The 13192-nt window shown below is 31.3% G+C and overlaps 1 protein-coding gene across 1 annotated transcript in view; it reads right to left on the bottom strand.

Moving 5' to 3' along the window:
• Window positions 1–13192, bottom strand: part of LOC111624021 (probable dolichyl pyrophosphate Glc1Man9GlcNAc2 alpha-1,3-glucosyltransferase) — a 53036-nt gene that overhangs the window by 10678 nt on the left and 29166 nt on the right. Inside the window, exons 7-8 of the mRNA XM_023366789.1 lie at window positions 12058–12178; window positions 5164–5303 (exon numbers count right to left, since the gene is read on the bottom strand). Of these exons, the coding sequence (XP_023222557.1) occupies window positions 5164–5303; window positions 12058–12178 (261 nt within the window). The remainder of the gene's footprint in view (window positions 1–5163; window positions 5304–12057; window positions 12179–13192) is intronic.

Here is a 13192-nt window from a genome sequence, read left to right as displayed (position 1 = left end):
CTCCGAAGCTTAACTTTATTGGCTCTACTAAATAAATAAAAAGAAATATATAATCGAATTGAAGCATATTGATTATTTACACTCAATTCTCGGCAAATTTTCATTGCCTTTAAAGTAATTTACTAATTGCCCGAGTATTAGTAGGCATCGCTCTCTTAATTCTTTTTCATTAATTATTTTAAAATACAGTTTACCTTATTAAAATAGTTTTGGAAAGAAGGCTGGAAATGTGGTAAGCGCTTTTGTTGTAAACATCGAGAGAGTTACATAGTAATAAATTAATTCCAAATTTTCATACAAACGTATGTTTCTATTTAAAAAGTTTGTCGATCGTGCAACTGCCATATTTTAAAATGTACAGTAATAACCCGAACTTACGCGATAGTTGGGATCGAGCGGTAACCGCGTAAGTCGAATTCGCGTAAGTCGGGGTATAATTTCGCATATAAATACATATAAATAATTTTTAATTGGGGCCGGAGACTAAAGAAAACAATAATTTACAAAAAAATGTTTAATAAAATCTTAGATAATACATATGTATAACAAATTATATTATTAAAATTGTAAACCGAAGTTATTTTGATGTAGAAAGCTTCATAAAATCTAACAAATTCATCTGACGATTCAAAAATTTTTTCTCCCACAAAATTTCCTTGTAGCATGCTAATAATTTTTTTATTTCTTGTTTTGTAGAAGAAATGCACTCTTTGTTGGAGTTTATATTTTCTAAAATTTGTAACCTTTTTTCAATTGAACCGAGGCCTTCTGTCAAGTTTCCAACCGTCATTCGATCTTCTGATTGAACTGAGTCTAAAGGGTCAAGTTCTTCAATGTCTTGCTCTTGCTTACACATTTCTATGAGCTCATTGATTGTCAGCTCCTGATTGTGGGAATCCAGAGTTCTCGAACATCATCACTATCCACTTCTAAATTTATTTGCCTGGCAAGATTGACAACTTCTTCAATCACATTACCAATTTCATCAAGCTCTGGCACTGATTCCGCCTTAGTTTCAGTGGTGAAAAAAAAGGACACAGTTTTTTTTCCAGATGCCATTTAAAGTTTTTTGTGAAACTTCATTCCAAGATTGTTCAATGATTCTCACTGCATATAAAACATTGAATTGTTTCCAAAAGTCTTTAACAGAGAGCTCATTGTTTTGTCTCATAGCTTCATGCAGATGATCGTCTCGTGTAATGTTTGAATGTTTGAAGCTTTGAATGTTTTCATGACTCCCCGATCCATCAGTTGAAGCAAGCTGGTTGTATTTTGTGACAAAAATACAACTTTCACACATGGGTCAAAATGAGTTAAACTTGCAGGGGGATGACCTGGTGCATTGCTGATTATTAGCATCACTTTAAATGGAACTTGTTTAGATTGGCAATAATGTTCAACTTTGGGTATGAAGTGATGACCAAACCAGTCCTCAAAAAGGGAAGCTGCCACCCAAGCTTTATGATTCGAATTCCAAATCACAGGCAAGCCAGCTTTCGATTTATTTTTCAATGCTCTTGGATTTTCCAAGCGATAAACTAAGATAGTAGTAATTCAAACACAAATAATTATCGTATTTATCTTCAGGCACTTGGCAATACTCATCATCAAGTTTTATTCAGTTGAATCAACTGAATAAAACTTGATGATGAGTATTGCCAAGTGCCTGAAGATAAATACGATAATTATTTGTGTTTGAATTACTACTCTCTTAGTTTATCGCTTGGAAAATCCAAGAGCATTGAAAAATAAATCGAAAGCTGGCTTGCCTGTGATTTGGAATTCGAATCATAAAGCTTGGGTGGCAGCTTCCCTTTTTGAGGACTGGTTTGGTCATCACTTCATACCCAAAGTTGAACATTATTGCCAATCTAAACAAGTTCCATTTAAAGTGATGCTAATAATCAGCAATGCACCAGGTCATCCCCCTGCAAGTTTAACTCATTTTGACCCATGTGTGAAAGTTGTATTTTTGTCACAAAATACAACCAGCTTGCTTCAACTGATGGATCGGGGAGTCATGAAAACATTCAAAGCTTCAAACATTCAAACATTACACGAGACGATCATCTGCATGAAGCTATGAGACAAAACAATGAGCTCTCTGTTAAAGACTTTTGGAAACAATTCAATGTTTTATATGCAGTGAGAATCATTGAACAATCTTGGAATGAAGTTTCACAAAAAACTTTAAATGGCATCTGGAAAAAAAACTGTGTCCTTTTTTTTCACCACTGAAACTAAGGCGGAATCAGTGCCAGAGCTTGATGAAATTGGTAATGTGATTGAAGAAGTTGTCAATCTTGCCAGGCAAATAAATTTAGAAGTGGATAGTGATGATATTCGAGAACTCTGGATTCCCACAATCAGGAGCTGACAATCAATGAGCTCATAGAAATGTGTAAGCAAGAGCAAGACATTGAAGAACTTGACCCTTTAGACTCAGTTCAATCAGAAGATCGAATGACGGTTGGAAACTTGACAGAAGGCCTCGGTTCAATTGAAAAAAGGTTACAAATTTTAGAAAATATAAACTCCAACAAAGAGTGCATTTCTTCTACAAAACAAGAAATAAAAAAATTATTAGCATGCTACAAGGAAATTTTGTGGGAGAAAAAATTTTTGAATCGTCAGATGAATTTGTTAGATTTTATGAAGCTTTCTACATCAAAATAACTTCGGTTTACAATTTTAATAATATAATTTGTTATACATATGTATTATCTAAGATTTTATTAAACATTTTTTCTAAATTATTGTTTTCTTTAGTCTCCGGCCCCAATTAAAAATAATTTGTTATGTATTTATATACGAAATTATACCCCGACTTATGCGAATTTGAGTTACGTGGTTATTGCTCGGTCTCACCTATCGCGTAAGTTCGAGGTGAGACCATTTGATATTCAGCTGTTAATGAAACAGTTTGTTAGTGATAACATTAGAAAAATTATGATATATTAAATTTTATCATATCATATTTTCAATTGGTGTCTACTTGATCAATGAAATTGTGCTATTTCATACTATACCAGTATTGTGATAAACATGAGAATGGTAAATTCATTATTCCTCTACTGTACACAATTTAAAGAATTTTTAAAATGTGTTAGATTGGTCAGTTGGTGTGATTGTCATTTACATAAGATAATGTTTGTAGTAATATAAAACAAATACAGAAGAGCATCGATTATCCAAATATCAATCAACTGAAATGTCAATTAATCGAAAGCTTCCCAGTCGGCAAATTTTAATTTCCACTAGTGCTGTGGCACTGCAATATTTGGCTATGTCTTGGGCTACTTCAATATTATTTTTGTTGATGTGCGTGTTTTAGCTGGCAGCACTGGCACGACCATGAGAGGGTACTTAAGGATATGCCAGGATTTGAACAAATTTCAACATGGGATAGGTTAATATATTTTTTCATACATGATTGGTTATCCAAAAAATTGATTTTCCAAACAACCTGTCCCAAATTGATTCGGATAATCAATGCTCTACTGTACTATTAATATAATATAATAGAAGGATTAGAAGTATGAAATAACCTAATAATTTTAACGTCTGTACTTATTTTTTGCCCAAACAATGTCAGGCTTACCAGCTAGTATTTCCTAAAATGCATTTGGCCCTTGGTGTTAATAACCCTTATCAGTTAGGTGAACATCTTTTTGCCTTGCATCAGTAAACCCATGCAACTTGTCTTCACAATTTTTACAACTGAGACTTAATTCTTTTGTACCGTTTAAATATCATAATATGATGATAAAATAATTTACTATGCATACACCATCTCAGTCAGTTCAATGATTCTTATGATTTAACACATTGGACAGCGGCTAAGCACATATTATAATATTTAAAGGGTACAAAAAAATTAACTCTCAGTTGTAAAAATTGTGAAGACAAGTTGCATGGGTTTACTGATGCAAGTTGGAATTCAAGGGTAATGGAAAATCTATAACAGGTTACATTTTTAGAATAGCAGGAGGGGCAGTAAGTTGAAAATCAGCAAAGCAACATAGCATAAGCCTTTCAATTTGTGAATCAGTTTATTGTTACCTGCAAAACTGTAAAAGAAGCAAAGTAGTTCTTTAAGTTATTGAAAGAGATGCAATTTCAATGACATTTACAAAAGGCTACCCCAATATACTGTGATAACTTCTCCGAAGTGTCAGTGATAAAAAATTCCATCAATCACCAAAGTACCAAAATATTGAGTTAAGATATCTGTTTATTCAAAAAGAGATAGAAGAAGGAAGATTTATAATCCAGCATATACTGACTGAAGAGATGATGGTCAGTTATTTGACAAAACTGGTGTCCATCGAGAAGAACAAATACTGTACTGAAGAATCAGGAGTGAAAAATTAACTGTTAAAACCACACAAACATACAGCATGGAAACACATTCCTTTAAAATAATATTAATTGAGTATTATATGTTAAAGGAGAGTTTTCATTACATTTTACACACTGTCAATAAGTTATTGATAATGATTTGTTAACTGCTATTTTTGCTTGTTTACATGGATGGGAGAGTGTTGACGACATGTAAACAAACTACAAAAGTAGAAGAAAATTAATAATGATAATTTTTGTTCTTTTATATGTAATCAATATTTTAATGTTAAACTTTTTAATTAATAAACTTCCACTTCTGGTTTTGGGTGTGGGACAGCCATATAAAAAAATGAGAGCACACTTTTTTTTATCCCCATCTGTGCGGGAAATCATTGAGAAATTTCCGATGTCAAATTTATTTCAAATTAAGAACTGATGTTTAAATAACAAATATTAAATCAATAAAATAAAAATAATAATAGTAATAATTTATTCATCAGGATATCAGGATGTCCAAGATTAAACCAGATAACATTTTCATTTCTTTCACTTTTAACTTTTAGATACAAGAAAACTGTCAAAAATAAATTCTCATTACTTTTAGTTTTCTTCTATGACATTGATGAAATAATTTATTTGTCAATCAGATTGAATTATTCCTATTTAATTAATTATCTAAATTAATAATAATATTTTTCAGTTCCATATTTCATTGTTTCTTTTCTTCATTAAACTATCAGTTCATTTATAATTTAAAATTAAATTATTTGAAACTTTTTAAACTTTAAATGAAAATGTTAGCTATTTGATATCACTTACCAAAATTGATATAAGAGTAAGAATTAGTGTCACTGAAGGACTAATGGATGGCAAAATTTCATGTTTGTATTCTTGAATCAATCCACCAGTCATTGCACCTTGAACAGAAACTGTTTTTTCTTTCAGATGAAAATATGAAGCTAAATAAAAAAAAATAACAACAAATACATCTTTTAAATTCCAGCAACTTAAATTTTTTTGAGCANTTTTAATACTTATTACTATAATCTAGACATGTTAATCCTTAAATATACTTGTACATTTAAGGATTGGGTCACAAATATATTATATATACTTGTGGCCCAAAACTCCATGACTTCTTCCAATGTGGCCCAGAAGAACAAAAAGGTTGGACACCCCAGCTTTAGAAGTAACAGGAGTTGTATACGAGTTGATGTGCACATGTGCAGAACGGAAATACTATATTGGAGAAACAGGAAGAAAACTGGAAGTGAGGCTGAAAGAGCATGAAGCGGCAATCCGACTAGATAGAACAGAATCCCCGTGGCAACAACACTGCAGTATAACAAATTGTATTATTGACCGAAATAATATTAAAATATTGTATAGAGTAAAAAATCTTGTAAAAAGACGCATCATAGAACATTATTGTATTAAAAGACATGTAAATTGTATAAATTTAAATGCCGGCACATGTGTTGATGCATGCTGGGATAGCTTGATAGAGTATAAAAGTACTGGCAACGTAACAATGTAATATCCACTGATGAGGCTAACAAGCGAAATATATATGGATAAAAAAATGGATAAAAATAAAATAAAGTAAGAAATAGTGAAAGTGATTTTCTGGTCTTTCTCTGTTTTTTAAACTCTATCGAAGTCGGATTTAAAAAAGTGAATTCACTTGTATTTCTTAAAGGCTTTTTTAAAGGAAAAATTTTTTAGAATTTATTAATTTTAATATTTGAATAACCGATCCCATTGTTTTATTATTTATTTATCATTTAAAATATTCTTTGGTATTTTATTTTAAAATTAAGTATTTTCATTGATAAAATTAATGTTTACCTAACTATGCTAACTATGCCAGCCATTACAATTATGTAATGATTCAAATATTAAATTATAAAATGATATTGTATGATTTTATGCACTTTATTTATGAAAACAAAAATTCAGGCAAACTACAATAGGTCACACAATATTATTTTATAATTTAATATTTGAAACATCAAATTATGTTGGGGTTCAAATATTGTCATCACTAGATGGTATTATATGAGCTATATAATCCCTTTGTTCTTGTCGAGATGACCTCTTTTTGTATGGTAACCACGTATACTAGTACATGCGTGCTCTTTTCCTTTTCGTTACACTTTTATCTACAAATACATGTGCTATGAATTGTAGATGTAGGTATTAACATGGATATTTTGTAAGTTAATAAACAACAGGTTGTGGCCCAGGCTATATTTGAGCTGTTGGTCCTCTCTTTGTGAAAGAAATTATCAGTTGGGACAGTCATCAATAAGAAAGAACATGGCATCCATAAGAATAGATCTTCTGGATAGAGAAAATTTTGACACATGGAAGATCCAAGTCAAAGCCTTGCTAATAAAGAATGATATTTGGGGCTAAATAAATGGATTGAAACAAAGACCAATGGGAGAAGACGAAATAGCAGCATAGGAGACCAATGACCAGAAAGCTAAGTCACTAATTTTATTGATAATAGAATAGAATAGAATGTTTATTAACGTAGTAGGCAATAGCCTGTTACAAGTTATAAACATTCTATTTATATTGTTACACGTTAATAAACATTCTATTCTATTCTAATTTTAATGATAAGTCTGTCTCAATTAATACAAATTAAAAAGTGTAGAATGTCAAGAGAGGTCTGGGGAAAAAACTCCACAACACACTTCAGTTGAAAGGTCCTGCTCGAAAGGCTAATTTACTAAAGCAATTAACTTTAAGTACAATAAAAAGGGGAAACCTATGTAAAAATTTAAATAGGTTCTTTGACTTAGTAGACAAACTACATGACCTCGACATAGACATTAACAATGACCTATTAGCAGTTATGCTGTTGTTCAGTCTACCAAAGAAATTCAAAAATTTCCTTTATGTAATTGAGTCTTGAGATGAATTACTGAAACTGAAATCATTACAAATAACAATAATTAAAGAGAGTGATTCTAGACATGGAAAAAATGTACAAATTATAATAATGCCCCAATTTAAAAACATGGTTACAAGAGTAGAAAACATAAAAATAACCCTAACAATGTAAATAAGTCCAAGTTTGAAGGGAAATGCTTTAAATGTAAGATATAACAATACAGTGTCAGAATGTGACTCAAATACAAAGACAAATAAAACCAACTTAGGGTTTCATTTAGTTCTATCAAGTGCTGAGAACAAAGGATTATACCACAAGGGCTAGATAATGATAGTGCCTCACATGTGCTCCTCAGTGATAGCTTTGACAACATGGAGTCCATGAGAATTAGGGAAGTGTGCCTAGCAGATAAGTTACAAACTAATGTGGCAACCACAGGTAAAATAAAATTAAGAATAAATGATGGTAGGAACAACAAAATATTCACACTAAATGAGGCCCTACATATACCCAATCTTAGTATGAATCAGATGTCAGTAGCTAAGATCACAGAAAAAAGCTTCAAAGTTATTTTCATCGAAGATAAAGCCAAAATGGTAGACAATGCAGGAAAAACTGTAGTGATTGCTGACAGAAAAAACAAACTATACTATGTTAGAGAAGGTAGAAAAGTTAACTCAGCCAACAAAGCAAATGCTTGCAGAAATCTGAGATGGAGCTATGGAACAGGAGATTTGACCATCTTAATGAAATCGACCTAAAGAAATTAATTAAAAGCAGTGCCGTCCTAGGATTAAAATGTAAGCTTGGAAACTTGCCATCTTGTAGTACCTGTCTGAAAGGAAACTGATACAAACCCCTTTCCAACCTCTGAAAGTCAAATCAAAAAGCAATTAGAGATGTCATACATTCTAACATTTGTAGTCCAATTAGATCAAGCTCATTAAGAGGGACAAACTACATTATTACAGTATTTGATTGCTTGCTGTTCTCTCAATTAGTTATATGTCTTTTGAAACTTAGCATAAAGTTTCTATTGAGAACAAATCATACAAGTTATTCTAGAATGGATATGCATTTCAGGCATAGGCCCAAAATGCATATCCATTCTAAATTATAGAAAATAAATCTACTTTTTCCATCAAAAGGAGTGTTCTTGTATGATTTGTTCTCAATAACAACTTTACGCTAAGTTCTGAAGGATATATATACTTTATTACGTTTATCAATGATAAATCAAGATGGACGAAAGTGAGATTCCTAAAGGCAAAGAATGAAACCATGGAAGTATTAAAAAATTATAACATGGTTGAGAATCAAACTAGTCAGAGAATAAGGAAATTCCAATCTGATAATGGTAGCAAGTTTCTCTCTCATGAGTTCTCCAACTCCTTCCTGAAAAATGCAATGAAAAGGAGATTGAGCATACCTCATAAACCTCAGCAAAACAGTGTCGTGGAAGAATCAATTGCACCTTTCTCGATATGGCAAGGTGTATGCTGATTGATTCAAAATTTCCAGAAAAATTTTGGGCTGAAGCTGTATCTATGGCATGTCAAATCAGAAACAGATCTCCTCCAAGTGCAATAAATGGAGTAATTCCTTATACAATGTGGTCTGGAAAACAACTGTTTCATATTTTATACTGTTTGTATGCAGGACATACACTACGAATGCTGAACAAAAGTACATTTGAACCTAGATCACAACTCTGTGTACTAGTTGGTTACTCAATTTTTATTCTCTGGAGAATAAAAATTATAGGGTGTGGCTCACTAAAGAAGAGATTATATGTCATTCACAACATAAAATTCATAAATGAAGCCAAATGAGGATGATATAGATAATGATCATAACAAATCAAAACGTAAAAACATTAGAGTATATCCTGACTGAGGATAGGCAAGATCATCATGAAAAACCAAAGAAAGAAGATCCAATAGATGAAAAGGAGCCTGCAGAGGTTGACAGCCAGGAGTACAAAAAAGTTATATGACAATGTGTAACAAGAGGCAGAGTAAGATCAAAGATAATCAGGTTAGGCAGTAGAGGAAGAACATGAAAAGAGTATAATATAACATTTGACCATTTGGAGAAAGAACCAAGTGAGATAATTTCTTTGCAAGGGGAAAATATTATAGACATTTCCAGCTTGGCAGAATACCCAAAGTCAATGGAACGGAAAGGATCAATTCAGAAAGAGTTCTTATCTTTTCTTCAAAACAAAACATACTCAATATATGAACAATCCAGTGATTGTAACATTATTCAATGTAGATTAGTACTGACTAACAAATATAAGTCTGGTGGAGCATTTGATCATAAAAAGGCGTCATTATATTCATTGTGCTCTCAAAGAAGAAGTGCCATCGAATATCTACCAACAAGTGAAATGTTAGCAAATATCTTTACAAAGACTTTAACTAAAGAAAAAGCACTATTTCTGTTGTCATGGAATTGGACTTGTCTGAGAGGACAATGACTTCAATTTGAGAGATGTTGGGATTCAAATACTGTCATTGCTAGGTAATGTTGTATGAACTATATAATCCTTCTTGTAGAGATGACCTCTTTTTGTATGGTAACCACATGTACTAGTACATGTGTGCTCTCTCCTCTTTTGTTACACTTGATCTAGTGACTATGTGCTATGTAGACATTAGCATGGATATTTTATAAGTTAATAAACAACAAATTATTTTGGATTAATGTACTTTTTCATGGTGTGCAAATTTGCATATTTACCAGAATGGCATATAAACAAAACAAAAACTAAAATTTCATTGCACACATTGTCATATACCTTTGTCAAAGGATAGAAAACAACAAATAAAATGAAAATAAACAATTACACAATAAAAACCAAGCATGCATTTTTCAAATGGTACAGTTATAAATAAAGGATAAAAAAGTTGGTTTTTGCACTTGTATATATTGTATTTACATTAAGAACAATTAAATCTGTATCAATAAATTTTTACTTATTATATATAAATTAAATAAGAAAAAACAATAATCTAGACTAGTCATAAAAAACCATAAAGTTATTCATTTTCAAACACACAAAAATTTGAAAAAGATCAACAATGGTCAGTCCACAGAAACATGACACCTAAAAGGCCAGACCTGAAAGTGTTAAATAATTTTTTAGAAAATAATTATGATGTCATTATTTTGTTTCTGGACATCGAAAAGCTTCTTAATTAGCATCCCATGCTAAAACTCATCCCTGGAACTGACTTCAATTTTATTCCTATTAATCAATGTATTACATCAAGTTTATAATTATATATCCTATGATGATGACAAATGGTTAAATTAAAGCATATTTTTTAATTTAAAAAATTTTTACATTCATTTATCAGTTTGTTGAGCAGCAAATTACGTGGTAGGTCTATTTAATTATTTGTACAATTTAATTTGAAGTTTCCAAAGTAGTTAGTAATAATTATTAATTGGTTCATAAATTGTTTTATTTTTGTGCTAGTGTGCAATAATTTTCAGGAAAATTTTAGGAAGCATTTAAAGAAAAGAGATTCTCTATTCTGTACTGAAGTATATGTGTGAGACTAGCAGAGGGCCACTGGGATGATCCCAAATGACCACTTACGCTGCACACGTTGGAACCTGGACTCGGATTGTCTGATGGCTTAGGAGGGCAAATTGAGTGGGGAGTGCATCGGTAAGTCAGCAAGTACAACAATAGACAGGTTTAACAAAATAGCAAAGCATTTATTGGATAGCTAAGCTAGGTTACATGAGACGATAATAATATTAAGTTTAAATGCGGTTAAATAGGAATTTACTATACAAAGGGCCGCTCTTAACAGCTCTAACAGCTATTCTGAGAGAGAGAGTTCACAAAGCTCTAAAATACAAATACCTCTAGGAGGATATGACTGATATGCATGTGTTGAATGGACCGTAGGAATCGTAGTCGACGCAGGAACTGTAGTTGGCAATAAGTATGGAAGTTTAAAGTTGTCGTATGTCGATGTCTTCTCCTTTCGGTCATTGTGTCCAGTGTATGGAGATGCACACATTCACAAGTATAACTTCTTTTGCTCCACGAAGACAGTATAAAAGCTCGAGCCCCCAGAACCTCAAGGCGATCACCTTGAGCTTCTGGGGCTCGAGCTTTTATACTGTCTTCGTGGGAAAGGAGTCACGTGATCGACTTCTGTTGACATTAATAGTGCATTCCTGTTAACTTTCCCACCTAATTGTGAAAACAAACGGTGACTTTCGATCTAATTCTCATCAAGAGTGGATTTTTTCCGTCGAAGTTGTTTACAAATTTTTTCTGACAACTACGTAAAATTGCGGATCTCACACGTCATGACCAGAAGACAAGAAAAGTGAAATATGTGGAACAATTTGATAAAATCCATGGGCTAGTTATCTATGAAGTAACCATTTACTACAGCATTTGTGGCAGCAGCATGAGACAAGCATAAAATACAAGTATACATGTATATTGAGAATGAAATTTTAGTTCTGTGGTTTTAAAAATTCAATGTTCTCTTGCTTTAGGTCTTAGCAAGACAAAATTCTGCACATCTGTGGAACAATAAAGAATAGAAAATTCCACATGTCTGCAGATTTATAAATATTAATTAACAGAAAATGAATCCTTGAAATCTACCATTTCATTTCCCATATGTTACTCTCAATTTACACAATTTTGATTTTACACAAAATCAAAGTACTGTATAAATCAATCTTACAAGTTAGATGTATTTATAGGAATTTTTCATTAAATAAAATTCATATTATTATCATAATTTATTTTACTTTAAATCACATACCTACTAATGCTAATCCTTTATCAAGTGTGTTATAAACAGCCCAAATGTTTGGTGCCCAGTAAGCATGTGTCAGACCACGTTTAAATGGAAACAAACGAGAAAGAACTTGAGGCATCTGACCCTAAAAATAAAAGTTATTTTAAATAATCACTCACTAATTACATTGAAAAATAATCTGTTTTTAAAATAATCTGGCTCAATCTATAACTTTTTAATTACTTTAGTTTCTATATCCGGTTTTATTAAAATTGATTATAATTTTTCAGAATATTTAATTAAAATCTAGATAATAACCACAGTACCTTTTTCTAGTCCAGCAGCACTATTTCTTCTATTAAAGAAAAAAACATTTTTATCTTTCCCTAAGATCATCATCAGATATTATTCAAAAAAGGACACATCTGAAGAACATGACATATTTCAAATTCAAAACCTCCAATCAGGTGTGTATAAAAGAATGATGTACTTAAATTGTAAATTTTTATTGAAATGTGCTTATCATGCATGAAAAATATGTTTCTCTTCTTTATAATTAATACATCCTTCAAGTGGGTCCACTTAAAAAATCTCCACAACTTCTAATCCTCCGAGTTGTTCAGTAGAAATAGCATTGTGTTCTTCAGACATTTCCTTTTTTCAAATAATACCTGAAGATGATGTTAAGGGAAGATCAAAAATGTTTGGTTTATAGAGAAATAAAGCTGCTGGACTAGATAAAGATACTGTAGTTATTTATTTGTTTCATCATCCAGTTTCATAAAGTATTTGCTTTTAAAATCTAGATAGTTTTCTAATAAAAAAAATTGCTTCAATTGTTTGCTTTTCATAAACCAAGAAACTCAAAACTATTTAGATTTTTTTAAAAATCAAATTAGAATACTTAAAATTATTTCTCGTACATCATTTAATTGTTAGAGATAAAGTTGGATTTCTTATATTTTTCAAGATGAAAAAAATTACAAAAGATTACAAAAATTCAAAAATTAAAAAACTGAGTATTATTATTTAATTTTTAATAACAATTCTTGATTGTTTTTGTAATTAGCACTACAAAAAACTGTACAAAATATATTTTTAATGAAAAAAAATAATCTAATTCTATAACCTAAAAGCCAGCAGAATTGTCACTTACTAG

The sequence above is a fragment of the Centruroides sculpturatus genome, unplaced genomic scaffold, assembly GCF_000671375.1.
Source record: "Centruroides sculpturatus isolate CEXI.00-Female unplaced genomic scaffold, Cexi_2.0 scaffold370, whole genome shotgun sequence".
NCBI classification, from domain to species: Eukaryota; Metazoa; Arthropoda; class Arachnida; order Scorpiones; family Buthidae; genus Centruroides; species Centruroides sculpturatus.
Note: the sequence above shows the minus strand (reverse complement) of the source record. Positions and strands in the feature narration are given on the sequence as shown.